Source organism: Eutrema salsugineum, unplaced genomic scaffold (assembly GCF_000478725.1).
Source record: "Eutrema salsugineum unplaced genomic scaffold, Eutsalg1_0 scaffold_13, whole genome shotgun sequence".
NCBI classification, from domain to species: Eukaryota; Viridiplantae; Streptophyta; class Magnoliopsida; order Brassicales; family Brassicaceae; genus Eutrema; species Eutrema salsugineum.
The window spans coordinates 7,499,437-7,526,942 of record NW_006256885.1 but is presented as its reverse complement, the minus strand read 5'-3'; the positions used below and the strand labels follow the sequence as shown (position 1 = coordinate 7,526,942).

At 36.2% G+C, this 27,506-nt stretch overlaps 8 protein-coding genes and 1 non-coding gene across 10 annotated transcripts; 3 read left to right on the top strand and 6 right to left on the bottom strand.

Moving 5' to 3' along the window:
• The first annotated feature begins 216 nt into the window (after positions 1–216).
• Positions 217–456, top strand: LOC18023606. Its single transcript, XM_006407921.1, has one exon. It carries the CDS (start codon positions 217–219, stop codon positions 454–456), a length of 240 nt encoding a protein of 79 aa, XP_006407984.1.
• A 522-nt stretch (positions 457–978) lies between these two features.
• LOC18023605 (probable aquaporin NIP7-1) lies at positions 979–2,786 on the bottom strand. The gene is made up of 5 exons (XM_006407920.2): positions 2,646–2,786; positions 2,225–2,449; positions 1,740–1,937; positions 1,474–1,535; positions 979–1,180 (listed from the first exon to the last, which is right to left on the bottom strand). The coding sequence occupies exons 1-5, from the start codon at positions 2,784–2,786 to the stop codon at positions 979–981; spliced, it is 828 nt and encodes a 275-aa protein (XP_006407983.1).
• A 932-nt stretch (positions 2,787–3,718) lies between these two features.
• Positions 3,719–3,789, bottom strand: TRNAG-GCC. Its single transcript has one exon. It is a non-coding gene; the product is annotated as a tRNA-Gly (tRNA).
• A 57-nt stretch (positions 3,790–3,846) lies between these two features.
• On the top strand, positions 3,847–5,380 carry LOC18023604 (dual specificity protein phosphatase 1B). The gene is made up of 5 exons (XM_006407919.2): positions 3,847–3,997; positions 4,087–4,222; positions 4,307–4,427; positions 4,848–4,993; positions 5,171–5,380. The coding sequence occupies exons 1-5, from the start codon at positions 3,908–3,910 to the stop codon at positions 5,209–5,211; spliced, it is 534 nt and encodes a 177-aa protein (XP_006407982.1). The 5' UTR covers positions 3,847–3,907; the 3' UTR covers positions 5,212–5,380.
• Positions 5,381–7,506: 2,126 nt separating this feature from the next.
• Positions 7,507–9,133, top strand: LOC18023603 (transcription factor MUTE). The gene is made up of 3 exons (XM_006407917.2): positions 7,507–7,647; positions 8,098–8,532; positions 8,889–9,133. Exons 1-3 carry the CDS (start codon positions 7,552–7,554, stop codon positions 8,976–8,978), a joined length of 621 nt encoding a protein of 206 aa, XP_006407980.2. The 5' UTR covers positions 7,507–7,551; the 3' UTR covers positions 8,979–9,133.
• A 3,250-nt stretch (positions 9,134–12,383) lies between these two features.
• On the bottom strand, positions 12,384–14,515 carry LOC18023602 (heavy metal-associated isoprenylated plant protein 32). Of its 2 annotated transcripts, none has more exons than XM_006407916.2 (4): positions 14,404–14,515; positions 14,009–14,154; positions 13,846–13,921; positions 12,384–13,692 (listed from the first exon to the last, which is right to left on the bottom strand). In XM_006407916.2, the coding sequence occupies exons 2-4, from the start codon at positions 14,036–14,038 to the stop codon at positions 12,539–12,541; spliced, it is 1,260 nt and encodes a 419-aa protein (XP_006407979.1). In that variant the 5' UTR covers positions 14,039–14,154; positions 14,404–14,515; the 3' UTR covers positions 12,384–12,538. The 2 variants fall into 2 exon arrangements, with proteins under 2 accessions (XP_006407979.1, XP_024014846.1); XM_024159078.1 differs by having other exon boundaries at positions 14,399–14,432.
• Positions 14,516–16,071: 1,556 nt separating this feature from the next.
• Positions 16,072–20,692, bottom strand: LOC18023221 (probable E3 ubiquitin-protein ligase LUL4). Its single transcript, XM_006407914.2, is given in 5 exon segments — positions 16,072–16,362; positions 16,617–17,106; positions 17,541–18,023; positions 18,025–18,070; positions 20,065–20,692. Coding segments are annotated over 5 exon segments (1,650 nt in total). The 5' UTR covers positions 20,576–20,692; the 3' UTR covers positions 16,072–16,242.
• A 1,487-nt stretch (positions 20,693–22,179) lies between these two features.
• On the bottom strand, positions 22,180–24,708 carry LOC18023219. Its single transcript, XM_006407912.2, has 2 exons — positions 24,400–24,708; positions 22,180–24,170 (listed from the first exon to the last, which is right to left on the bottom strand). Exon 2 carries the CDS (start codon positions 24,168–24,170, stop codon positions 22,377–22,379), a length of 1,794 nt encoding a protein of 597 aa, XP_006407975.1. The 5' UTR covers positions 24,400–24,708; the 3' UTR covers positions 22,180–22,376.
• A 1,508-nt stretch (positions 24,709–26,216) lies between these two features.
• On the bottom strand, positions 26,217–27,170 carry LOC18023218 (mitogen-activated protein kinase kinase 8). The gene has a single exon (XM_006407911.1). It carries the CDS (start codon positions 27,168–27,170, stop codon positions 26,217–26,219), a length of 954 nt encoding a protein of 317 aa, XP_006407974.1.
• Between the last annotated feature and the right edge of the window lie 336 nt (positions 27,171–27,506).

Here is a 27,506-nt window from a genome sequence, read left to right as displayed (position 1 = left end):
TAAATTAGAAACTCTGAAATAGAATTAAATACAATGTAGCAACCTAAAACATACTATTCATGGACTATTCACTCACTCAGTCAATAAAATTGAACCGTTTAACTAAATCTGCAATAACTCACGTACAGACAAATAAAAATATGTAAACATGCATACATACACGAATACGAATCATTGTTAAGAACTATCAGTTTCAAGAGTAGTGATAGAGAGAAAATGGAGATGAAGAAGTTTTGTAAAGTTGTGTTTTTCTTGGTCACTTACTTAATTTGCTCCATTGCCATGGCTAGTCATCATGGTTGTGAAGATGTTGTAGAGAAGAGAATGAGAACGAGTGTGGTCGGAGAAGCTTCAAGAGATGAGTTTGGGAACTGCAGTGAGAAGAAGAAGAAGGTGAAATTTACGTCGAGTCGTAAGTTGGCTTCTGGTCCAAGTCGCAGAGGTTGCGGCCACTAAACTTTTAGTTGGGGTAATATAACATTAGAAAAAGTTTATGTTTCTCAGTAACGTTTAAGTAGTATGGGTATTGTAATAGGTTCCTATAACATAATGAACGGATTTGAGTTTTCATATGGTTTTCTTTTCAGTTTCTAAAATATATTAGAGTTTTTGTTCATTTGCTTTGCGCGACAACAAGACGCTCTCTGTTTTCATTAATTATTATCAAAAGAAGCTCTCTAGATCTTTTTGCTCATCACGTAATGGGATCTTATGACCTAATGAAAGGATTGGACGTTTTATGTGAATAACCTTTTATCTTCTTAGCATAACATTTAACAAAAATATGTAATTTGAGCAGAACTTTCTCACATTCATGATGACTTAAATGTATTCTTGTAAGATATGAATATCCATGCAACATAAAAATTTATTAGTAGTCTCAATAGAGGCCCAATGGCCTACGTTAAACGTAGAGTAAAATTGTTTATTTGTAGAGTAAGGTTAGCTTATTTAGATACTAGTTAGGTTTTGAGGCGATTAGCGTAAAAGCGAGGAGACGGACGGGGAATGTGGAGAAGGGCAAGGCCTGCTCTTGAGGCTAATTGTTCTGTACGTCAAAACTCCGATGATGGCTCCGATCACCGGAGCCGTCAGGTAAACCCATATGTCCTCAAAATCCCATGCCACCACCGCCGGTCCTAGTGATCGAGCTGGGTTCATCGATCCTCCTGAAATCGGTCTAACCATATTGTATTCCCAAAAAAACATTAGAACAAACCATAATTATTTCAATTACGATTTTTGTGTTTGAGGTAAGGATAGAAAAAAAGTTAATCTTTTTAAGTTTTTTATGGCTTTTTCTAATAGAATTTATGAACGTAAACGTCAAAGGGAAGTATAAGAAGACATTAACTAAATATAAACGAATGCAAGCACGAGCATAAATAATAAAAAGCTACGTTATATATATATATATATATATATATATATATTAGCGATTTTCCTTACGATAATGGATTTAAAGTTAAGTACCCGGTAATAAGCACTCCAAGGGAAATGACTGTTCCAATCACCAACCCCGTCAAATTACCCGACTGTACAAAAATAACATAGAAATTATATAACATTTAAATATACGTATACCGTCTTTGAATCGAAGAGTTTGGATTATAAACATGTACATTTCCTCAGACTGGCTATTTTATTGATCTTAGGAATCTTTAATAAATATTTTATATAATACAAATTTCATGTGCAAAAAATACTTTTATAATTAAGACATCGATCTGGTCACTTACATTTTGATGAGGACCACAATGCAACGCGGAGGCGAGAAATACGACGATGCCCGTAGCAACGAGCTCAACGCAAAACGCAGAAACGCAGCTTAACGTAGGTTTTGTTGCCATTAGATCAGCGTTTACTCCGTAGACTGACACCCCAACTAACGTTGCAGCTGTTGCCCCCAGCGTTTGTGCCGTTATATATAACGGAACCTGACAACCACAATTAGGCTCAAGAGCGATATATATGAGTCTCGCCTATGAAAACACAAATTAAATTGAAATTTGAGATCTATGTATGGAATTGCGATTGTTTTGATAAATTTATCGATAAATTATTTTTAATTGTTTTGAAACACAATTATTCTTAGTAATGTCGATAAATTTCAACATACATGTATACCGAAGAAATTAAATTAGTCAGTTGGTCAAACTAGGCAAATTAATGTAAGGGAATATATATATATATATATATGGAGGCATTAATTAGATATTTGTACCTGAGACCAGGGGAATCCGCCAAAGACGGCAAAAGCAATGGTGATTGAAGGGTTGAGATGTGCGCCGGAGATGTGTCCGACGGAGTAAACTACGACCACCACCGATAATCCAGCCGTCGCGGCGTACTCTAGCAATCCTACGTGGCCGCCGGATATTTGTGTACTGCTTATCACTCCACACACACTGAACATTAGAATGAACGTCCCCACCAATTCCGCCATTACCTATACGGCCCATATATATTTTTACAAATATGATATGTTTTTAGTTTTATGTTTACCACAACTAATGATAATCTTATTTCATGAAAGCAAATAGACTATTTGCTCTTTGTACATGCATGTGATTGAACATCACAGCATTCGTGGAAATTTTGCTAAATCATTTTTATACTATACAAAGAGGGTATATGAAGCTTACAATGCGTAGGGGATTAAGATCTATATCATAAGGGAGACATCGGAACAGCCTTTGTGTCGAGGGATGATCTCCATCTCTCAACGTAGATGGAGTTGAGCCAGCTTCTTGGTCAACTACTCTTGACCTTGCCTCATCATTCATCTTCTTCCCTCAAGATGGTGATTGATGAGAATCAAGGACACAGTCGCAAGGTGATCGGCTTTATAAATGGATCTGATATATGGACAAAACAAAAGAGGGATAGAGAGAAAAACACAAAGAAAATGGTGAGGGTATCATCAAAAAAAAAAAAAAAATTATATAAAATAAGAGTGATATTCCTTTGGTTAAGCAGATTGAAAGGAGAGGAGGGTGCTCAACACTTTTCTTGTGTGCCTTTTTACTTCTTCTCTACCAATATTTCTTAATTTGTTCAACTTGCTGTTTTGTAAGTCATGCATTTTTCTTATTAAGTTCATATCATGTATAAAGATTGACTCTTGAACCCTTTTTTAGTTTCCTTGAATTAACCTATTATATAATATTAAATCTGCCCACATATAGACTACCATATCACCGGAACCAAACCAAATCTGAACCAAGCTAAAATTAATTTACTATATAAAATTAAATTAATACGAAAAGTTATCCAAGAAGTGGCTATTTATTAGCGAATATTGGTTTCTCATAGCATAAAACTATTATTAGAGGTGTGAAGCAAATTCTTGATTAAGAGTTTATGAAAATCCAACAAAGATAACCAAGTGACTACGTCAAAAAAAGATAACCAAGTGACCCAAATAAATTTGTTTGGGCCATATATTGTCGTTTCTTAGCAAAGAGTATTGCTTTTAATCATACTTGTTTTCTTTGTGTTGATCGATCATTGGAGTACAAATTACTTGAAGACGGGAAACAAAATGATATAAGTTCTTATGAACGAGATAGATCACATGTCGGCTCGTAGAATTTTGAAGAAGATTTGCATCTTTCTAGAAGAGATGATTTCTTTCGGAATATTTCATCGCGACCAAGGAAAAAAGTTTGACGTGCGGTTAAAACTAACAAATCTAAAAAAAATAAAAATAAAAAAATGCACCAGCCGGGAATCGAACCCGGGTCTGTACCGTGGCAGGGTACTATTCTACCACTAGACCACTGGTGCTCGTTGGAACTTAACTACAAATAGCATCAATAAATCATAATATTAAATTTGCCTTCTCTCCTTCATATCTGGCTGGATTGTGAATTTCGTCGTGGAGTATTTTGAAAAAGGCGAGAAGATGGAAAAAGTGGTTGATCTCTTCGGAGTTGGATATGCTAATTCCCAGAAGCTATACGAAGGAGGCAACGATCTCAGCGACATCGGACAGGTTTCTTTCTTCTCCATATTCTAATTTCACTCTTACGAAATCAGTTTCCTCGATATCTATCTATAAAAGATCTCTGTTCGATTTGTCAGGGAGTGTTCATAGGTTCAGTAGCTGAAGCGAATAACAAGGATTTGCTGAAAAGCTCCAATGTCACTCATATCTTAACCGTAGCTGTTGCCTTGGCCCCTCCTTACCCTGATGATTTTGTCTATAAAGTCATTGAAGGTGCCTTTTTTTTTTTGCCCATCTTGGTTTATCGATTTCTCTTTCGAGTAAAGTCTTTAACCTTGATCGTATGTTTTGATGTAGTCGTCGACAGATCCGAGACCGATTTGACAGTATATTTCGATGAGTGTTTTAGCTTCATGGACCAAGCTATTCAATCTGGAGGTGGTGTTTTGGTCCACTGCTTCATGGGAATCTCTAGGAGGTGACTTTCTTTCTGATAGATTTTAGTGTTTAGGAATCAATGTGAACCAATTGCAATTTCATGAGGAAACAAGAAAAAGTATGCAGCGGTTAGTTATGAGATTGAAGCCATAGCTAATAAGTGAATAACCATAGAAATCTACAGACCCTTGATATGAATCATCTTGGCAAAAAGTGTGTGTCTTGTGTGATATGAATCTTGTAGTTTGCTTTTATTACTTTAGCTACTGATTCTAGTATCGCTTGGGAGCCTAGTTAAGAGATATGGCAATGAACACTTGAACAGATTACATATTATGTCGACAAGTAAAGATTTTTCTCGAGCCTGTAATTTGGAAATCGTTGTCATCTAAACAGAGAATGATCTGTCTGTGATTTATACAGCTTAGCACAATTTGATTGTTTTAAGTTCTCTTTGAAGTGTGACTATAGTGGTGGCTTATCTGATGAAAAAGCATGGCATGAGCTTCTCTAAAGCTATGGAACTCGTAAGGAGTCGACGACCTCAAGCATCGCCTAATTGTGGTTTCATTTCTCAGCTGCAGCAATTTGAAAAATCCATCAAAGGTGTATGATTCTTTCTTTCCTCATTCTGTTTTCTTTCTTATTTTCTGTCTCAAACAAACAACGCTGATCCAAATAGTGAAATGTCAGCATCTGTTTGCAAGAGACTGTAGATTTTCCTTATAATCTAACACTTACTGATGCAATATATTCTTCTTCTTCTTTTTTTCTGTTACACAGTACAAGTTGAAGATTCAGCTGATAAGAAGATAGAGTCATGAATTCTCAAGAGATTCCGATCAAATCTCATGAGCCCCATGATGACCAAACAAAAATAAAAACTTATTGGTTTCGTGTTGTGAAGTATTTTTCTTGTGAACGATTGATTGTGAGCTCATTGCCATGTCCATTACCCAATTGAAATAAATGAAAACGCAGAAATTACATTTCCTCTTTTACTACTACAATGAATATTTTCGAGGAGGATGAATGCACATAACCAAAACCAAAGAAATAAAAAGGAAAACAGATTTTTCTCAAGATAGCTGTGATACCTTAGTGGTTAGATTTAAGTTGTCAAAAAGAATTCATACATAAAATACATTCACTTCTCTACATTTTCGGATAAGATATAGCAGTAATTATATATTTGCGTATGTGCAAACCGAAATATTTTTTGTTTTAGTTTTTTCCTTTTCTTTTACTGTCTTGTAGATCAGTATTATATAACGTGATAGACCATGAACAAATTGAATAGCGATGTTGGAGTAAAAATCGCTTAAAATTAATATTTAATTAAATGGGGCATGCACCTTTGCATGTCTTATACGTATTGTAGCATAACGTTGGCGGCTACAAACATTTGTCACGAACATTCTCTTTGCAACAGCTTCCACATTTTTGGGGACTTGGGAGATAAACAAAAAAAATTGATCACATCTTCCAGTTTACTTTAACAATAAGCTAATCATGCATGCACATTGTGCAGTGTATATATGTGTTATTCCACTGGATTTGTTGCATACCGCAATCAAACAACTTGCTTTTTTCCTTTTTAAGTTAAAACTTTTTATTAAAATGAAGTTTGGATTGGAACATTGTGGAGTTTACAAAACAGAGCCAGATTTTAAGAATACCTCTTTTATACTAAAAAGTAAAAACAAAATAATACTATCAATTAGAATACTACTTTTTGGGAGGAATCTTAATGAGCCGTCCAGGTAGTTGAGAGTCATGAAGAACCGCCTAAAAGAACTGAACTTCATGCTTGCTCCAAAGGTTATATCAATATTTCTTTAACAATACGATTGCGGTTTCGATTGGTAACACAACCCGGAATAATTAGTGGAGTGGCCTCAAATAACATACCGAGTAAGCAAAAATGATGTAATTTTTACTAGAAATCTGCGCGTAATTACATTCTTTTGCTACTTGTCATTAATCTTACAAAATAGCTGGATAGATGGGTCTAAAAAAGAGTGTATTTAGTGAAAATTAAAAAGTGAAATCGCATAATCATTCCATCACATTCCGCAATTTCAAAGATTGCCATTCATACTCTTGTCTGTAAATATTGGCCAATGTGTGTCTACAGTGACTACTTAAAAATTCTATATATCAAAGACTTTGGCGTTTATAGATTGCCTCGTACGTACGTGTAAAAAGCATTTTCTGAACAAAATTTGACTACTATAAATAAATTAATGAATCTACAATTGTTGGCGTTCATGGATCACTGGATATAAAAATTAGATTTTTGGGATATGCAATGTTTTTAAATTAAGTTCCCACGTGAACGTGATCATATAATTGGTTCAACGTAACGCCTTTCTCAACTCTATAAAATTTTAGGATACAGTGACCGCCTTTCATTATATAGTGATGTGTAACCGGATAATATCAAACTTTTCTAGAGGAAACACTTGCTTTCTTCTGTGAGATGAAATATGTTTTTTGTAATGTCCGTAAGACCTTTTTCGTTTATGTTATGGTAAAACCGTAAAACAATTAAGGACACCTTTTATTGCTTCTAATTTCTCTAAACTTGGCATAATAGTTTATTTTATGGCTCATTTATCATTAAAAAATAAAAAATCTCAATGCGCACTCATAATTTCACCAGTAATCTTAATAAATCAAATCAATTTGTTTTTGGTTAAAAGAACGCGGAGATTAAGAACCAAAGAGGGGCGCAAGGGGTAGAACTAGAAGTAAAAGAAGATGGTGCAAAGGCATGCACTCTAAATGAAAAATACGATATAAAATCATAAAAGACCTCACGCAGTGAATGTAAATGTAAATGTATCCAACTTCACAAACGTGACGTATCTTTGTGTATGCATACCTTTCTCTACTTTGTACTTATACATATTGATAGTTATAAGAAAGAGAGAACAGTAAGAGAGAGAAAATTTATAAGAGACAAAAAAATGGTCACGAGACAGCGACATAGTGCATTTATGAAACCTTGAAAAAAAAATATAAACCCTAACTATCTCTCATTGTTGCGGCTGTATAAATACCACATTGTTTTGAAGAGTGTGTCGAAAAAGGCTTAAAGCGATCATCTTCTTCTTTATAGATAGGAACTGTCGAAGAGAGAATATCAATTGAAGAAGAAGATGTCTCACATCGCTGTTGAGAGGAATCGAAGAAGGCAAATGAACGAGCATCTTAGATCCCTTCGTTCTCTGACTCCTTGTTTCTATATCAAAAGGGTAATTTTTGTTTTATGTTATCTCCTCTTCCTTTTACTCTCAATTCCCTTTAGTTTTTTTGGTTTAATGATTGGCGATTTCTTTGTTGAAGAAATTTCATAGGGTCTAATTCGAGATTCACTGAATTTTTGACTTTTCTGGATCATTGAACCTTCTCTAATAGTTTTTTTTCAAGATCCAAAGAAAACATTTGCTGTTTAAACAAAAGGGTTTCGATACGTAATGGATCATGCATGGTAATCTTTCTAATATCGGATAGTACTCCAAACTTACTAATCTTGGAAAAATATGTTGTGCCATCTTATATTCGTTTTTTTTGTTGTTGTTGATTGTCTCTTGTATATATGTGTTATATGATAGAAAATATGACTTCTTACAACAAATTACTCGCATGCACCAATCTATTCATAAATATGGTCTTGATTTCGATGATTGATCGGAATTAATTAGGGAGATCAAGCTTCGATAATTGGAGGAGTGATAGAGTTCATCAAAGAGCTGCAGCAATTGGTGCAAGTTCTCGAGTCCAAGAAACGTCGAAAGACACTAAACCGACCTTCTTTTCCTTATGATCACCAAACACTCGAGCCATCCATATTAGCTGCCACAGCCACCACCAACGCAACCACCAGAGTGCCGTTTAGTCGAATCGAAAATTTAATGAGCACAAGCACTTTCAAAGAAGTAGGAGCATGTTGCAACTCCCCTCATGCTAACGTCGAAGCGAAGATCTCAGGCTCTAACGTTGTATTGAGAGTTGTCTCTAGGCGAATTTCGGGACAGCTCGTGAGGATCATATCCGTCTTGGAGAAACTATCTTTTCAGGTTCTTCATCTCAACATTAGCAGCATGGAGGAGACCGTCTTATACTTCTTCGTTGTTAAGGTACATATTTTACATCTACATATGAAAACTTTGTTAATTCAATCACTAGAATCACTTATTAAAGTCACCGAATATTATAAGACAATAGCTTGAAATTAATTAGGGTATAAACCTGTATATTGAGAGTCGACCTCTCAGACTGATTGAACGCCGATCATGCTAACCTAAAACCATACCTAGCGTCGGTGTAGTTACTTGTTACCAAATTAAGCTTGTTCAACTTTGAAAAATACTTTTTTACACTAAGATAGAATCCAATATTTGTGGTCACTAATAAACTTTATTATCTATATATGGATCAAATAACATTTATATGAATGTTTTTTAAGGCTGAATAATTGAATTTACATATGCAGATAGGACTTGAGTGTCACTTAAGCTTGGAGGAACTAACCCTCGAAGTTCAGAAAAGCTTTGTGCCTGAAGTCATCGTCTCGACCAACTAAACCAAAAGTATACATGTGCTAGCTTGTACCGTTACATGAGTATACTTGTTACTTTGCTCGAAAATAAGCTCCTAATGTGGAAAATTTAAATCATCTTAGCAAAAATAAGCTCCTATAAAACTTAATTATTGTTTAACTTGGTATCGATTATCTTATCACTTATGTTTTACTTAGTTTGTTGTAGTATCCGAACTCGATCAAAGCTGTAATTTTCCATAATAAATCATCAGCAGATTTACGGTCTAACTAGTTTAAAACTTCCACATCATCTTCTGAATGTATGCGTAAAACTGTAATATATGCAGTATATTTGTAAAGAGAAGTATTACTAAAGTATTGGAGTCTAAACATTATTAGATTGAATAAATTTTTCTTAGAGTAAATTGTGTTCCCTTAATTAAGACATTTCTTGAACGCTATCTCACCTTTCTGGGGTTCGATCGAATTAATAATAATTTGGATTTTCTTTTTTTCAAAACCAGATATTTTTATTTTGGAATACAAATGAACTCCGGAGTTGTACACAAGGATTTTTTTTTGTACACAAGGATTTCAAATTTCTAAATATATATTATGCCTAGACTATTACAGATTTTGTAGGTCGAACCAAAAGATAACATAGACTTATCCAAATTATGAATTGTATGAGCTTCCAAAACTAAAGCAAACAGGGTATGTGTCTTCTGAATTTATGGCTGAAGCTCGTGGCATGCGCGCGGCCTTATGCGAGCCTGAACCGAGCATTTCCATGAAAGCCCATGTCTTCTCGAATTGTCAAGCTCTCGTAAGGCTACTAGTCTCGTATAAGCCCCACGAGGATGTGAGAACATCCTTTTACTAGCATCAAAGTTTCCATTGATGATCTCTTTTCATTTTAGCCAACTCTTTGGCAGATGCACTTTCAAAGAGAGCCCTTATGCCTCTTGCTAACTCTGTTCCTATTACTTAAGCTATAAATATGCATTTCTTGACCCCAAAACAAACAAACAAAACAATCGGCTCTTCGCCTTAGATTTTAGAAAATGGAATCGTTAATAAAGACGAAGAACGAACACAGAATAGTATATTGATATGTTAAATACTAGAAAAAAAAAAGATATGGATCTCTTTCTTTCATGCTAATGCACGTGAGCCCCTTTAATATCTAAATAAATAAAATTTAGAGCATACAAACGATATTCACATACATTATGTCTTATATTGTAAGTAGATTTATTCATGAGAAAGTAGTATATCTCTTTCTAATTACAAATGATTTAATACCCTGATCTCTAACATTGTAAAACTACGAACTCAAACGATTTCTTTTTATGTAACATATTGTATATAATAATTAATACTAAAAAGAAAATTATTACCCATCTTTTGTTTTTTGAAATTACCCAGATTTATATTTATTTATCTATTTTTAGTTTATATCAAACGCTGTGTTGTGTTCAAATTAAACATCGCTGTAAAGGATTTTTCCTTTTTAAAACGACCAAAAGAATAGAAAATAGATTTATTGAGGAAGTAATATACTTTTAAACCATGTTTTTAATCAAGGAATATTTTTAAGAATCAATATGTTGGAATTTGTGAGATAGTAAAAGGGCAGGTGGCCTTATTTCAAGGAACATGTCGATAATGTTCTTTGGAAAATCTATTTATATGAGAGGGGCATAATCAGATTTACAGATTGATAAAAGGGCATTACTATTGAGTGACGCATGAACATATTACATATTTTTTCTTTTTCTTTTTTGAACATATATGACATATACATGCGCGTCAACTTTGTAATTGACTTATTGCTAAGTAAATCAATCATACGAGCTTTTGTAAGTGTAGAACGACAACTCGTGAATACTGAATACACATATCTTCTTAGATTTTAGTCGCAATTTGCAATTTGCATAATCAAGTGAACAGCATGCCCTTAAGGCCTTAGCAAGGTACTATACTTTTGAATATGTGATTTTTATTCAAGATTAGTTAATTGATAGAGGAGTTTGGCGTGTGGTTCAATTATTGATTTTTTGAGTTGACCATCAGTTCCTTTGTGGATAGTTAAAGTGGTATTTGCTTGCTTCTGATGTTACCTTCACAGTTCACATGAGCCATTCAATCATTTTTGGATTAATAATGAAGGTAAAAGTTTAATTTTAATCAAATCCTTTTTTTTGCTGCAGATGTTAACCAAATCTACAACCACGGCCAACAAAAAATATTATCAGCATGGGATTAGTTGAGGATAATTGACAAACATAGTGAATGTCAAGCCAAAGAAGTTAAGAGCAGGTTCATTGGTGAACCTTTTTTATATTAAATTTTTTTTTTTAATTTGAAAATTAAAAAAAAAAACTTTTGCCTAATGATATTTTGCCACCTGGACGAACCTGGGGTCTTCAGGGTTGTCCTGATGAACCGATCCTTCTCATATAAGCATTTTTTCTTTTTTTTTAATCAAAATTGTCTATAAACTCGATTCGAACTCTTTCTCCAACCCCCAATAGATATGCTCAGAGGAAAGACAGGAAGATTCCGAATTTTCACCAATAGCTTGCTTTTAAAAAGTTTCTTTATCTGTATATTCTGTAAATATATAACAGAGATATATTTGGCGGTGAAGATCTCATTCGGAAAAAAAGAAAATAATAAAAAGGTGAAATTGAAAACTATGGGTCCCAAAAGAGGAAAAGGATGGGTGATCAGTGACAACTATCTGTAGAGGGTCTTGTTTGGAAACAAGAGTAGCCATAGTTTGGAGAATAATGTTTTAAGACTTATAACCAAACAAGAGATGAACAAATGTCGGATCTCGAGCTGCTCGCACACTTGGTCGCATCTCACTTCTTGTCTCCACTTTTCAACTCTTCTTTCACTTCTTGTTGTTTTTCTTTCTAGTATTTAATTGTGGGGGATCTCCTAAATGCAAAACACAGATTTTTTTTTTTTTTTGTTAAAAATGCAAAACACAGAAATTATAGGACACAGTGAACACTCTTATTATGCAAAAAAAAAAAAAAAACGGTTAGAGAAAAAAAAACTTTTGAATTTTAATGCAACCGATATGCTGACTTTTGCTCATCATTTTTTTTTACCTTAAAGTCTTAAACCAATGACAGCCAAAAAAGAAAAAAGACTACTTCTCCTTAATAGTATAATTCAGAACTAACAACGACAACAAGAAAATAAAGCAAGATCCATAAATAGTGGAGGGAAATGATCTTAAGAATTAATATAAGGGAGTTGTGTCCCAATTTCATTTAAGAATCCGTATCCGCTCTTTATACGATTTTGTCAACTAGTCAAAATCTATGTTTTTTTATAACAAACTAGACAAATAAGATTGTACTAAAAGTATGAACATTCATATCTAATCATGATTTGGAATCTACCGAAATCGGTCATAGAGCAATTCTGTATATTCATAACCAATTTTATAGATTAGCTAATAAAAAGTTACATGAAAGAAGGAGAACAACCTAAACATAACTTAGGATTTGATCCTTGGATAAGAAAAAAAAAGATGAGAAAGGATAACACAAGTTTTATTACAGCTTTATACAAACTATATCTCACATAATAGCGCAGCTTGATGTGTTGTCGTCACTAAAGACATGAGAGTAATGATCATTATTACCATGAGGAGGAGGAGGATATGGATACGGAGGGTTCGGATATTGGTGCGGGTGTGGTGGCATGTAGTTAATCGCCGGTGGTGGCCGTGCGTACATCATTGGTTGGAACCGTTCGTTTCCCATAGCTCGTTGTTGATTCATCACCGCTGCTAAATACTGTTGCTGCTGCATTTGCATCGCCTCCGACCCGCCTCCTTGGTAATAACCCGGCGGTGCACCGCCTGGACCGGTCGCTGGTATTCCTTGATGAACCGCCGGAATATTCCCCATCAAACCTCCCATAGATGAACGGGAACCTACCGGAATTTTTCCAGACATGGGCCCACCTCCGCCGTTACCCTTCTTGCCGACGTTTGGATCGCCGCCTCCACCACCGCTGCTTTTACCTCCGCCTTGGTTTTTATCCCCACCAAGACCTCCTTTGCCGCCGCCACCGCTACCAGCACCGGGAACGCCGCCCTTATCGCCGTTTTTACCAGGGCCACCACCACCACCGCCAAGATTGGCCTTCTTTTGAGCGTTTATCATCTTCTGTTGAGCATTAAGCATCATCGTGTTGGGCTTCATCTTACTTGGCGGAGGAGGGAGATCATCAAACTCATCATCTTCAAACTCGTCGTCATCATCATATTCACTAAACTCATCATCGAATTCGTCATCACTAAAATCATCATCATCCTCAGGGACATCGAACTTCTTTCCTTTCTGATTTTGATTCTTGTTCGCTTGATTAGCAGTTGAACCCTTCAAATCCTTGAACTGAGGAGGAAGTTTCAGATCTTGAAACCCTTTCATCTTCTGAATCTGTTGCGGTTGCTGACCCATCTTCGGCCCATTATTGTTACCTCCACCGTTCTTGGAGTCTTTCTTGTTGTTATTATTGTTTCCGCCTTTTCCATTGTCAATATGCAGTCCCTTCAACTGATCATTCGCCAAATGGGATTGATTCACATTGTTGTTACCCTTTGGAGCTCCCCAGATTTCAGCATGTTTACCAGATTTGGCGAGCTTCTTGATGAGAACTGATGGATCTACACTCCCTGAGACGGTCACTTTCCCTTGCTCTGCATCTATCTTTGTAGTAAAGACACCTGAGTTTTTTGGTTTCAGACAAAACACAGATTGAGTTTTAAGACTTTTAGTCAACAGAACAAACTGAAAAAAGAAAAAAAAAAAAATCTTTTATTCAAGCTTTCCAAAAAAATGTCAATTGGGATTTTGAGGAGTTTGATTATTTTCTCTACCCTCAATTTTCTGCAAGATTTTCTTGACTTTCTGCTTACAACCATCGCAATGTATGTTCACCTTAAGAACACAAGTCTACAAATAAAAACTCATTGATTTAAGTCAAGATAATACAATTTTATTTTAAAATGAGAAGGAATCTCATGGATATGGTGAACAAACCTGGATCTTCATGAACTCTTCTTTACTCATTTTCTCTTAACCTAGATGGTGGAAAATAAAGTTTGGTCTGGTGGAGAAGCTCAAATATCTTTTTCTCTCTTTATTACCAGATCTGAGATAACTCCTCTGGTACTTCTAACTTTAATCTAGACAGCCAAAAAAACCAAGAAAATGTTTTTTTCTTTCTAAAACACGTTTAAAGAGTCAAGCAAGAAAAAACATCATATATACATACTTATATTTATATGTTACATATATTTATATGCGTATATGATATCTGAGAAAGATATCGTCTTTCTTCAAAACAGCAAAGAAAGAGAGAGAGATAGAATAAAAAACAGAGAAACGTATATGAAAGAAGGGAAAAAAAGAAGGAAGAGAGTTTCAGACTTTACAGTAATTTGGTGGATATTAACTTCTCCATTTCATCATTTTCAGAGTCAGAGTGAGAGAGAGAGAGATGAGCAAAGTCGCTCTTCCATTTTATTAGAATTTAGAAGAAACGAGTGAACACTGAACACTATTATCTTATTTTTTTGGTCGAACTGTTTTTGTCTTAAGCTTTAGACAAATAACTTTCATACAATTTCTTCTAATTTTTTTTTAAATCAATTTTTTTTTTCAAATTTAAGTTTATAAATCTTATTTCCTAGTTATTAGTTAAGTTGAGATGTGCAGATAAAAATAAAATAAAAAATGAGATGTGAAAACAATAACAAATTGAGTTAACTAACTAATTTAGTCTTATAAATAGATATAATTTCATTGGAAAAAAGAATGGAACGGATTTCTTGGTGTAAAACACTTTCATTTATTTATTCAATCAAGCATGTTTAATTCAATAATTATTACATGTTTAATCAAATCTGATCAAATAATAGAAATTTAAAAATTAGGATCTTCAGCACTTGTTTGATATGAATGTTGTCCAATTATTGATGGAGAATAAAAGTAAACCATAAGAAGAATAATTTATACATTTGGAAAGTTCCAAAAAAAAGAACAAAAATTGCATGTTAATCGATTTTTGTCGTTGGAGTTTTGCGCAATCTAATAGCTGTTGGTCACATGAGTGTCTCTGCGCATGCCATGGCTCTTCTTCTTTTATTCTTCTACTTCTTCACAAAATGACATTAATTCTTCTAAGCTTTTGTCCGATTCTCTTCTCGTGTTACCATCTTTTCCTTTGGATTCGTTTTCAGTGTCATATTTTGGGAAAGTGCATTCTTGTACGTTTTGGACTATAAAAGATAATAATTCTCAACGACCTCACCTCTTGTCTAACAAACTATTCTTTAACTCTATAAATTCTTAATGCGTTATTGACTGAATATGTTTTGACTGAATATGGAGATAAAAAGGTACTGTATATCAAACGATTGCTTGGATTATATATATATATATATAGTCCGATCTAATTCAATGAGTTGAAGACAAAAGAATATATCAAATTAAATAAATAGTTCTATAAACATTGATTTTTTATATCAAAACCAACTGTAAATAGAATTATCTTCTAGTTCAGTTTAAACTTGCGACCAACAATAACAGATCAGTTGAAGACTTTTCTCATTTCTAAAGTTTAAACATTCTCTCAAAAGGATGAATAGAGTACTATTTAGGAAAAAGGGGCCTTTTTTATTTTTCTTTCAAACATAACTTTAGTGGGAAACATTCTTTTTCCTCCGGCAGCTTTTCTTCACTGGATGTTTTAAATTTATAGCCTGATCTAGGCCAAAAGAAGAAAAGGTTCTTCTTCTTCTTCTTTAGCTATGTTTTGACCTCTCTACTTTTGAATCGCTGTACAGACCAATTTTTTACATTCATATAACAAAGAAATAGGGTCAAAAGAAAAAACAAAGAGATTAAGGTATAGAGCTAAGTAACTCCTGCAGATTTGGTTTCTGTTTATACCATGAAACCTGCACATACCCTTTTGAACCGAATCAAGTCCCGTAAAACGAAAATCATTATGATCGGATCCTTGTGCTTATGCAAAAAAAAGGAAAGCTTTAAGCACAATAGCTATACATATACTGACGCTTATATATATTTTTTTTTTTTGATAAACTGATGCTTATATCTTCCAAATACAAAGCTTAAAAACAAACAAATCTATATGCGTCATGAAACAAACAAATATCGAAGATACAGATCAGATGTGGAAGATTTCGATGAAGTAAGAAGAAATAATCAAGAATGGTGTTTAAGTAACAGAAGAACCCTTTTCTATATTAATGTAGTTCATCTTTACTGTTCACATTGACCTCTAAGAGCTCTTCGATGGGTTGTCGGCAAATTGGACATTTGTTGGACTGTAGCCTCAATTCTTTTGCACAGTCGCTACACATGCACTGCAAGGACGGACATAAGACACTATTGGACGTTAGAATAATGCAACTAAAAGTTCTTCTCTTGAAACCGATTGAGTAGATAAGATCCAGAGAGATAGATTGTAGGTTGGGTTCAATCGAAAACAAGAAGTGCCCATCAAATCAATTACATATATTTGAAAGTCCAAATGAAAGAGTTTGCCTTTCACTGTTTGGAAATTTGCTAAAGATTGTAAAACTATGAAACCAAAAGTAGAAGATTGAGAAAGCTTTACCAAATGTCTGCAAGGCAGCACGGCCGTGTCCTTAGCCTCAGTCATGCAGATCACACATTCTTTACCTGAACCACTGTCCTCTAAGCCTGAGGCTGCACCTTGACTGGTCGAGCCATACAACTCACGGAGTTCATATCGCACTCCTTCGATCCAAAGAATCTGCTTCACAACTTTCACTTTGAAAGATCCATCGGTATCTTTCTCAAGCACCGCTAGTGTGACTTGCTTATGAACTGATGATTGCTCTGAGATCGAATTTGGAGAGATTAGAGTCTCAGCTGATATTACCAGCGGGTAGACGTCTTCTTCTAAAGGTTTTGACAGATCGTCAAGAGCGAAGAAGCCTAAATCGGTTCCTGTACCCGAAGGCTGTAGAAACTTCTGTCCAGGACCTTTTTGAAAGGGGAATCTTATCGGTGAATAAACCTCTGGAAACTGTGGGACAAAAATGCAGTTTGGTTCCTCTTTCGCAAAGAAGGTGATAGTGAAACTGAAAACCAAATGAGAATACAATGAGGGGTCTATCTATATAATCTTAGCATTGATCAATACAAATCATTTAGTAAGGTTAATCCAATTGTGAAGAAAGATGGGGATGAGTTTAAAAAGGGATCTCTCAACGTTTCTGATCTAAAATTGATTTCAAGGCTTACACAAGGCGTTCTTGGGTTCAATCTACACAAACCCATCTAACAAATCATGTAAAGCTTGAGCCTTTTTAATCGGAAAGAGTGATTCCAGAAGGCTAACACAAGCTTTATTCCCGTGTCTAAAGAAAGATCTTTCCTTTCCTAGCTACCTCAACCTTAATTTCCCAATTTCTTGGCTCGAAGCATCAGAAATTCAATCACATTTCACGCAATTGTCATTTGGATGAAACAGCTAATCACAAAAGGGTCAAAGCCAGATCGGTGAATACATTACCTGCCGTGGAAAAGGGCATCGAAGACGAAGGAAACTAGATGGTGAGCAGGGACTAGATCGTCCACTTGGAGCCTCACCGTATCTCTATGCACATTGACATCGTTCCTCACCTTCTTCGAGTTCTGTTGCTCCACGTACGGCGGAGGAAGCGGTTGCGTTTCCGGCTGATTCGGACCGGAGACTCCAGGCCTCATGGTTGGGCCCCACCAATTGGGCTGAGCGGAGGTGAAATACTGAGGATGCTGAGGGTAATAATGGTAATGATGACCGTAGGAACAAGAGGTGATCTGTGGCGGTGGCAGTGGGAGTGGTGGTAGAGGCGGAGACATGTGGTAAGTGGAATAGCTGTAGTCATAATGCGGTGGAAATGGCGGCGGAGGAGGATCGAGGTAATAGTTAGGCGGCGGAGGACGGTGGTAGAGGTGGCGGCGGTTGTTGTCTCGTCTTCTGTTGGTGCTAAAGGAAATTCCCATCGGTGAGAGTGAAAAAAGGAAAGAAAAAGACAAGACAGAAAGCAGAACAGAAGCAGACTGAAGAAGAAGATTTGGAAGACAAAAGTGAGCTGTGTTGTTGAAGATTCGGTGATACTTTTTGACTTTTTCTCTTTTTCTTCTTACTTTTTATACCGACCATCAAAACATGTCTTTTGGGTTTGGTTTTCAGTTTTTATTGTCCGGTTTACTGTTCGGTTTATTGTTTGGTTATAATCCACAAGTTATTACCAAAATGTAGATTGGTTTGATTTGATTTTAGTCACGGCTGACATTTCTCATAATGTTAAAATTTTATCTACTTTTTGGTTTGGTCTTCTACTCCTTACGCTAGGGTAAAATTTTAAACAAAGATATGATGTTTCTGCGGGAGCTGATAATTGATAAGGTATCATGTGTCTGTGATATTGAGTTATAGAGATTCTCATATAGACAATCTTAGTTTTATGTTACTTTTTTTTTGTTTAGCAATGCTAATGATGCATTGAAGAAGTTGCGTATCAAGCAGCTTTCAAGAGCTGTGGGAGTAAAGAATACTGCTGATTTCATTATACGCCATCTCGGTGGATAATAAACAGAGTGATTACTGTTATGTATCTCATTAGTTTATGTTCAATTGATTTCATCTGCTGTCTGTTTTGCTAGGGATATTGCATGTCTTGTACTGCCACATCGAGTTCGGGTTCTCTTCTAACTCTTACATTCCAGGTAGCAGATATGAGTCCTTAGAGCCGGAAGTCAGTAGAATTATGTGTGGGATGGAGAAACCATTACATATCGTTTTAAATCAATCAATGTCTTCAAAACCATTTTCTTTCATTCCTAGAGGAACAAGAATAACCTAGCTTGCATCTCAAGGACAAGCGTTTTGGCGCTCTAGAATGTGCTCTTTTCAAATTTTTATCATTATACTCTAAATAACTATAATGTTTAACATAATAGATTTAAAATATAAAACTAAGAGTAATCTGTTAATATTTAGATTTGATATATGATAACTAAGAGTAATCTGTTAATCTTGTACTATAAAACAAATGGTTAGGTTTTCAATTTTCTTTGTAACTTTGACTTTGTAAATTTTCGCACCTAATCTCACTTACCGTGCATTATTAACTGATTTTCCTCAAAAGTCAAGTCATGCGGAATATCGATTTTTTAGAACTTCATATAAAGATATGAATATCATCAGTCATCATGCATAAAAACTCCATTGATTCTTTCTTGAGTTTTAACCGAAAGTTTGTTGCCTCAAATACTGGACAGTGGATAATAGTATGTGGCACACTTGAATTAATTTATTAGTGCTCTATCAAAGTGGGGAGGATTGGAAGGTCATTATTTTGCCTGCCATCAAAGCACCTCACTGGGTTTTGTAGCCTTTCTCCAACGAAGAAAACACACAACACATTATTGATCATCGAGAAATGTGCAAAGATAAGATCTCTCTAATATTTTGCAGTGATGGTTTTGTTTCTCAACAAAAACTTAAAAAAGAAGACGAAAGAAATCTCCAGGAATAGTCTTCATTATAAAAAAGTTTGCTTACTTTCAACACTATTTAGGAACAATATACCCTTAAAAGAAACAAAAATTGGATTATGATTTATGAAGCATGATCATTCGTATATAAGTTTTAATATATTTTGAAGAGATCACTATTAACCAAGTTGTGTTAACTCAATAATGTCATCTTGTGATTACTTTTTTGCACTATGTATATAATCTTCAACTACCACAAATTCCGGAGAAGTAGATCTCTAGTTACTCCTTTTGGCTTTTGGTAAAAGTTCAACTGGTGATCACATTGTTTAATCCAATAAAAACAAAATCAAGAAGAGAGTCAATATTGGAGCTGGAGTTGCACATAGATAGAAACTGCATCATGTATCACAATAAAATACATATATATATAAAATATAATAATCATTTTTTTTGGTAACAAGTAATCTTAATTATTCAAAGCAACTAGCTAATAATGATAAATCTCACAAGGAGAAAATTAAGAGAACTGAAGAAGGAGATAGAGAATCAACAAATAGCAGAAGATCTGTCTCTCTTCTCAACAGAGACACAACCTCTGTGTAAATCCTTAAAAACCCTAATCTCCGAGTAATCCCTCAGATCCTCGAGACTCACGTACTGTTGCTTCACCATCTTCGACAAGTCCGTACCGGTCTCGTGTACCCATACGTAAGGTAGACATGTGTCGTCGTAGTACAACCATCTGTGTCCTTCCTGGTCAGGCACGTAGGCTCGTTGGATGTTACTGTGTCTTAGCTTCTTGGAACGGCCGGGTTTGAGAGTGTGAACCCGTTTAAGGATTGAACCGACTCGAATCTGGAGCTCCACGGGACGGTCTGAAAGGTTCCAGAAGCGGGTGGATGTGGTGGCGATGGAGCAAGGGAGTAAGTGGGTCCGGTCACCGCAACCTCCGTAGCATTGTCGGAGGAAGAGGAGGAGGAGGCTGAGCCTTGGGAGCTTGTCTTTGATAGATTCCACCATCTTTTTTGTAAACTTCTTTTTTGATGTTTTCATCATATCCATTTTCTTTCTTCTCTCTCTGTCTTCTTTTTTACGGCTCACAAGAGTGGGATGTTGGATTTTCTATTGTGTATTATATATATGTGTGCCAAATAAGAAATGAAAGAGTAATATCATATATTGTACGTAATAATAAGAAGAGTAAATACTTTAAAGGAAAATAACAAACGTTTATGGTTTACTAGTAACAAAAGTTTTGCTGGACAAAGGGGAAAGTTTATTTTATCCAGACCCAGTTAAACCACCAGACCACGAAAAATTGAATCAACTGAACTAAAGAACCATTTCAATTTGGTCATTCTTCACGGAAGAAAAAGAAAGAATGAAAATATCTTAACCATATTAAACCAGATAACGGGATGTCCATCCTTGTTGTAGCGATATTCCTCGTGTTGATCTAGGTTTTGTTCCAAAAAAAGTGTCTTGTGACTCAATATAATCAAAATGGGTCTAGTTTTCGATATATTTGATTTACAAATAAAAACAAAAACTAATGGACCAAAACAAATTAAATATTCAATTTTATGCTTCGCATATTAACCAATAAATCGAAGAATGCTTATCCAAATATTTGGAAATCGGTTATATATATGTGGTGAAGGAAAATTGGTATTTGGGTAGCCAATAAGCCAAGATGAATCAAAGACGCCGACAAATACTTCGTTACTTCTATTTAACAAGATGATATACCTCGCTTCCTCCTTGCAAAAGAAAACAATATATTTATAAAATTTGTAAAACACACACACTTGAACTTTCATCATTATGAAGTAAGGCAACTTTAATCTCCCTTTTGGTTTCCAATTATCGCCTTTTTATTCTAATCATAGACTTTACAATGATAAAGATTATTCATCTGAGTATCGGACCCAAATTGAATGATTAATTGCTGCATTATGTGCCTTGTACAGTCCCTGATTTTTTAATCCCTTCAGGTCTCTTTCTTTTTCCTTTTCTCATATTAAGATATATCCTGCTTTGTTGACCAAAAAAAAGATATATCCTGCTTTTAAAATTATATGGAGAGTATTAGTATATGTTTTCTCACTCAGCTTTTATATTTTATACAAACCAATTAATCGAGAACTTAACACTTTTGTAATTCATATTTTCCACAGACAATGAGGTGAACTTTAATGACACTATCGTTTGTTGATGATCCAGTTAGATCGGTGATAGAGATAAGAGCTAGGGACAAGAAAAAGAATTCTACTTTCTGCAGGTTTGATCCGAAGAAGTTCAAATCGTTTTCTTGTTGCAAAACTTAAAAACACAACATCTCAATTGCTAGTGAAACTGATTAAAACTGCAACAAAAGGTTTTGCCAATCCGCATAAGCATATAATGTAAACAAAACCTAAAACCGAAAGGATAGTAGTATCAAGAAAGATGAGACAATGGTACATATCACTAAACAAGTTAATTTACCATATACTAACTTACAACCTATAGAAAAAAAATCCCATATTCTGCCTCCATGCTAAGTTGTTGGAGGTTCTATTTCCAATTTCAGTCCTCTGTTGTATAATAAATAAGAACAGAGCTGTTTCCAAACTCAAACCTCTGTTTTATAGTTGAACTATGTTTTATAAACTTTGTTCCCATCTCCACTGAAAAGTTCAAAATTATTATTATCAGAAAAATGATATATTACACAAATGTAGCTCCAATCTATCGCTATTATACAACAAAAAAACTCAAGCTTGAATTGAGTTATCCCAAATAATAAGAATCTAGTATAGTCCAAAAAAAGAAAAAAGTTCTTCTACACATGAATAAAGAATCCGTGACTCCTAATCCATTACTACAATCTCACACACAATGCATTTAGCAACACATGAACGAGCATCAAATCCACAAAGTACTGATGTCCGATCTCACCGTCCCTCCACCGCATTTTCGCCGGAGCTCTTCCGTAATGAACTCCGTCGTTGCACCGGTTATCATAATGCCACGGATACGTCATGTCGAAATTATCCACCACGCTCGTGACTAATCCTGCATCCCTCATTTTCTCAAGAAACACACCATTAAACGCCTCCATTTTGCTCGGGTTAAACGCTAGCGTCCTCGCGTAACCGCCCGTCGCGATCGTGTTCCTGAAAACCACTTCAGGCGGTTGCAATCCCCTGCTCTTGACCGCCTCGAAAACCTCTCTCCAAAACGCAGCCGCGGTTTCGGCTCCTCTCTCAAACGCTCTAAGACTTGACCAGTGAATCCCGTCGTGTAAGCCCGAGTTCACAACCATCGCATCGGGAACACGTTTCTCCGAGAAGTATTTCTTGAGCAGCTCTCTAAAGTCTCGGTCTTTAAGTGAATCCAGGCCTTGATAGTTCTTTGTCTCGTTCCAGTGACCGTTGAAGATGCTCGTGATCCTAACCGTCTCCGATGAGTTCTTCGGATTCGAGAACTTCAAATCAAACCTTCTCGGCACAGCTGGGATCTCAGGATGACCCAAGACGAAATTCAACATGTTCCTGATCGAATCCACGTGATTTGAATCTCCCCAGAAGAAAATCCATTTGTTTCTCAAGCAATCCCAAGCCGAATCGCCGGAGAAGAGCTTGAAAGAGCAATGGCTAGAGTAAACCCAACCATTGCTCTCTATTGCTCCGACGGCTCCGTCGCACCACGGTTTCCGGCAAGGGAAATCCGCGGCGAGGCAACGGTAACGCCCGTCGTTGCTGATCTGGCACTCGTCGTTTTTCCCGAGCCTGGTCCATCGTCCCGACCAAGCGTCCCGGGTAAAGTCGGATCTTTTACATGACCGGAGCTCCGGCAGAGAAACGCCAGGCTTCTTGACGAAACGTAATCGGATGTTTCGAAGCTTTCTGTCGAAGCCTAAACGCGCGGTGCTGAACTTGAGGCCTTGGTAATGGCGGAAGAGCAAAATGACGGTGAGGTTGAATTCTCCGGCGAACTCAGGATGAACCTGTAACGACATTGAGTATGTTCCGTTGCCGAAATCTTTCACCGGCGGTCTAGATTTCCAGCTCTCGCCGGATAAATCAGTTTCGAAATAGTCACCGCCGATGCAAACGGGTTGTTTAGATTCGTCTAGAGCTTGGAATTTGAATTCGTGGATCTCGCCGGCGGTTAGCTCCACTGAATCAACCCCGTCGAGACCGGGAACGGATATCTCGACGGTCTTCGCCTCTCTGCACGGCGCTCCTCCTGGAGCCAGCCAATTTCTCAACAGATTCGCCGTGAAGTTTTTCTCCGATTCGGCGGTGATCCACCCGAATTGGACCCGGGTCGAGTTTGAAGTGAGATTCGTCTTCTTCTGATCCAGATTTCGTGGACCCGTCGTCGTGTTCAGGGTGAGATATTGTCGGTGGGGTTTCAGGGATTCTAGATGAGGTATCGGAGACGGTGAAGGAGAAGGAGACGGAGAAGAATTGAGTCGAACGGAGTATGCATTGAATCTCCATGGATCGACGAAGCTTTGGATCCAGCAACCATCAATGCTCCAGACGACCAACATGAGGAAGAAGACGAGTGCTGTAAGAGCACCAAGCCGCCATTGAAGCAGAGGACTTGGCCGTAGAATCAACAGTTGGTTCGGCACCGGAGATAGAATCGCTCCTTTCTCCGGCATCTGAAGATCCGACAGAAACAAAAACCCAGAAAGGAGGATTCAGGTGAGAAAATCACAAAAGAATAAAAACTAAAAAAAAATCAATTCTACGACAAGCCAATTTCCAAGACGAGTTTTTTTTGTTTCTTTTTTAGTAAAGCATACGCTTTTAGATTCTCTTCTCTACCGAGAATACATGGAAAGTCAAAAACCCCAACTTTGAATAAGATAAATTAAACATTGAACTTACTTTAAATGCTTCAATGATGGATAATCTCTCGTCCGAACTAGTAGAAGATGATGATGACGATGAATGATTCACAATCCACAAGTTTCGTTCTTCTTTCAACAGGAAAAAAAAACAAAAACTTTCCTGGTCCTTCTAGGTTTTGCAGTTTAAATTCTTAGATTCACCCAAAACTCAAAATCCTCCCAATTTCCGGAAAAGAGAAAAAGGAACTTAGAGGAGGATTAAGAGTCTTAAATTTTCAACTACACAAACCAAACATTCATATATTATACATTTATAAAGGAAAAGAAGAAGGAAAAAAAATCAAAATTTGACAGCTAAAAAATTGATCTCCAGGAAAATTTAGGACATCCCAAGTGGAGCCAAAAAAGCGTTTTAATGGAGGTGGAAGGGGAGAAAAAGACAACTTTATGTATGGACGATTATAACCCTGTTGTTCCACTGGATTTACCATGACCCGAGGCCGATGACCGCGGTGAATAATGGAGCAGCGACATGTGGGCAACGAAGCGTTTCAGAAGTCGCGTCGGTGTGGCGTTAGGGGTGTTTTTGTCAATTCAGTTTAACATTTAATTCGTCGTGTATTGGTGGTGATTGGCGTCACATGCCTTTGTTTTCTTGTTGCCGCGCACCGCCGCTCCAAATTTTCTGCAGGAGATAAACTAATATACTTAAATACTAAATCTTTTTATTTGGCAATAAAAATTTCTATATTTTGTTTTGTCAAAAGTCAAAACAAAAATTTTGGATCATAAATAAGAGGTCATTGGGTACTTGAAAAGGAAATCAGTTCCTACCAAAAAAAAAAAGAAGAAGAAGTAATTATCCAATGTCGATGTTCAAAAAAAAAAAAAGTAATTATCCAATGTCAATCCAATTAAGATATTTTGGTTAAAAGAGATCGAAGCAAGATGTTATAATTATCTAAAGCAAAAAAAAAAAAACCGTTGGGGATTTAGTATAACTAACAGTTTTAGATATGACAATTATAAGCTTTTTCTTCTTCTTCTGATTATCTTAGATTAGTATTAGTCTATTTTCAATACCACTTTAGCTTAATAAAAGTGTCTATTTTGTTTTCTTAAGTGTTATAAAGAGAGTTTTCTAATTTACCATTCTCTATATTAAAAATAAAAATTAGAACCTAATATAAACAAGTGTGTGTAGAATAAACCATAAGGTGACTGGTGTGCATGTCGTCTTGGGTAAGAAGTCAATCCTTTTTTTTTGTTAAATAAGTAAGAAGTCAATCCCAAAGGAAACAAAATCATTCATAACCTTGAAAAATTGCCATAGCATTCAAGGGTAATTTCACATACATTCTATAATCATTCAGGAGGTCTGGGTTAATCAAGAAAATTTGCTCACATAATATTGAACCTTTGCTGAGTCAAAAGACTCAAAACATAGTATAATATTGGAAAAAAAAAAAAATAGAAGATACTAATTTTGAATACGCCTTTTGTCACTGAATATACCAAAACTGAAACGACCTATTTATCGACAGCCCTTAACTAGTGTTCGGTTTGTAAGGATTAAACTATGATTAATCCAAGAAAAACATTCAATGAGGATCACTCTTAAGCTTAGTCGCCAATCTTATTCTCCTTTTTTCTTTCGCTCTTGCGGAAACGTAAAAGACACAACTTAAAGATTTAAGGAGTGCATATCTCCAATGTGGAGACACCCATCTTATATATTTACAAGAGTTAATTACACCAAAAAATCGGTGTGTCTTTTGAACTCTCTGATTCACTAAAAAACTCTAGAATTCTCAATACTCGAATACAAGATCTTCAGAGATATATTTCCTAACCCTAATCTTGGAGGAGAAGAAAAGGGTGGCTGAGAAGCTGTGAAGCTGTCCATCTCTCGCTAGGTTTCTTGCGTAAACAGCAATCGATGAAACTCTTCAACTCGTCGGAGCATTCCTCGGGGGCTTTCGGTGGTTCTCCAAAGCACACGGCGCACATTAGCGTACACCAATCTAGTTTCTGTCCTTGAGGAAGAAGCGGGAAGTAACCCACCAAGATCTCGAGCATCGTAAGCCCAAAACTCCATATATCTCCAGCGTAAACGTTTGATTCGCTTTCTTCCTCTGCACCAGCAGCTTCACTGTCGAATCTCTCGGGGCTCATGTAAGCGCAAGTGCCGGTGAATGAGTTGCACTTGTCCAAAGACTTGACCACGATCTTGCTCACTCCAAAGTCTGCGATTTTGACCTCTTGTTTCGAGTTACGTAGCAGGTTCGCTGGCTTGATGTCTCTATGAACGATCTTGAGCTCGTGCAAGTAATTTAGCCCTTTCAAAACTTGACGAGCGATCAAAGCGAGCTGATCCTCTGTGACGACTAGAGACTCGAGCGTACCGAGATCCATGTATTCCATCAGAATAGAGACTTCTCCGGAAGGTTTCTGGAAGATGTCGTGGCACTTAACGGCGTAAGGAGAGTCGACAAGGCGGAGGATTTCGATCTCTCGGAGGAGTTGGTGGCGAGAAGCAGAATCCAAGTATTCTTTAACTTTCTTCAACGCGTAAATCTCTGAGGTTGTTTTATGGCGAACTTTGTAGACGGTTCCGCCGTTTCCGTTGCCGAGAACATTGATTCTGTCCAAATCAGAAGCAGAGACGGTGTTGCTTGAGCAGGAAGTAACTGTAGTGGAGGCTGTTGCAAAGGCAACGATTGGGAAGCAACAGGGGAGGGAAGTAGTAGAAGCTTGTGGAAGAGAGAGCTTAAGATTAGGGAGTCGATTATTCCTAAACAGAGCCATCGTTTAGCTGTTGAAGGATTGATCTTCAAGAGGCTAGGTTTTTTTTTTCTAGAGTGGAGGCTCTGTAACTGCGAGAGTAGAGACCTCATCCTAAATTAATACATATATATATTCTCAAAATTTATTTAGATGAACAAAATACACACACTCTGTTTTTCCTGTTTTCCTCCGTGAAACCGTTTTATTTTTGTGATAAAGATGACATATTCATTTAATTTAATTATTTACTACTAGATGAATTCTTGCGCCACCGACAATTTTTTTCCCATTCTAATAAATTACTAGATTTTCAAATAATTAGACAGAAAAGCTAGCTACTTTGATAAAATCTGAATT

Coding starts and splice junctions, on each gene's coding strand:
- LOC18023602 (XM_006407916.2), bottom strand. CDS start 14,038: ATGAGTAAAGAAGAGTTCATGAAGATCCAG. Junction 13,922..14,008: donor AAGAGTTCATGAAGATCCAG/GTTTGTTCACCA, acceptor TTTTATTTGTAG/ACTTGTGTTCTTAAGGTGAA. Junction 13,693..13,845: donor AATCTTGCAGAAAATTGAGG/GTAGAGAAAATA, acceptor CAAAAAACTCAG/GTGTCTTTACTACAAAGATA.
- LOC18023606 (XM_006407921.1), top strand. CDS start 217: ATGGAGATGAAGAAGTTTTGTAAAGTTGTGTTTTTCTTGGTCACTTAC.
- LOC18023218 (XM_006407911.1), bottom strand. CDS start 27,170: ATGGCTCTGTTTAGGAATAATCGACTCCCTAATCTTAAGCTCTCTCTT.
- LOC18023603 (XM_006407917.2), top strand. CDS start 7,552: ATGTCTCACATCGCTGTTGAGAGGAATCGAAGAAGGCAAATGAACGAG. Junction 7,648..8,097: donor CTTGTTTCTATATCAAAAGG/GTAATTTTTGTT, acceptor GGAATTAATTAG/GGAGATCAAGCTTCGATAAT. Junction 8,533..8,888: donor TATACTTCTTCGTTGTTAAG/GTACATATTTTA, acceptor TTACATATGCAG/ATAGGACTTGAGTGTCACTT.
- LOC18023605 (XM_006407920.2), bottom strand. CDS start 2,786: ATGAATGATGAGGCAAGGTCAAGAGTAGTTGACCAAGAAGCTGGCTCA. Junction 1,938..2,224: donor GCGGATTCCCCTGGTCTCAG/GTACAAATATCT, acceptor TGTGGTTGTCAG/GTTCCGTTATATATAACGGC. Junction 1,181..1,473: donor CTTGGAGTGCTTATTACCGG/GTACTTAACTTT, acceptor CAATATGGTTAG/ACCGATTTCAGGAGGATCGA.
- LOC18023604 (XM_006407919.2), top strand. CDS start 3,908: ATGGAAAAAGTGGTTGATCTCTTCGGAGTTGGATATGCTAATTCCCAG. Junction 3,998..4,086: donor ATCTCAGCGACATCGGACAG/GTTTCTTTCTTC, acceptor TCGATTTGTCAG/GGAGTGTTCATAGGTTCAGT. Junction 4,428..4,847: donor TTCATGGGAATCTCTAGGAG/GTGACTTTCTTT, acceptor TTCTCTTTGAAG/TGTGACTATAGTGGTGGCTT.
- LOC18023219 (XM_006407912.2), bottom strand. CDS start 24,170: ATGCCGGAGAAAGGAGCGATTCTATCTCCGGTGCCGAACCAACTGTTG.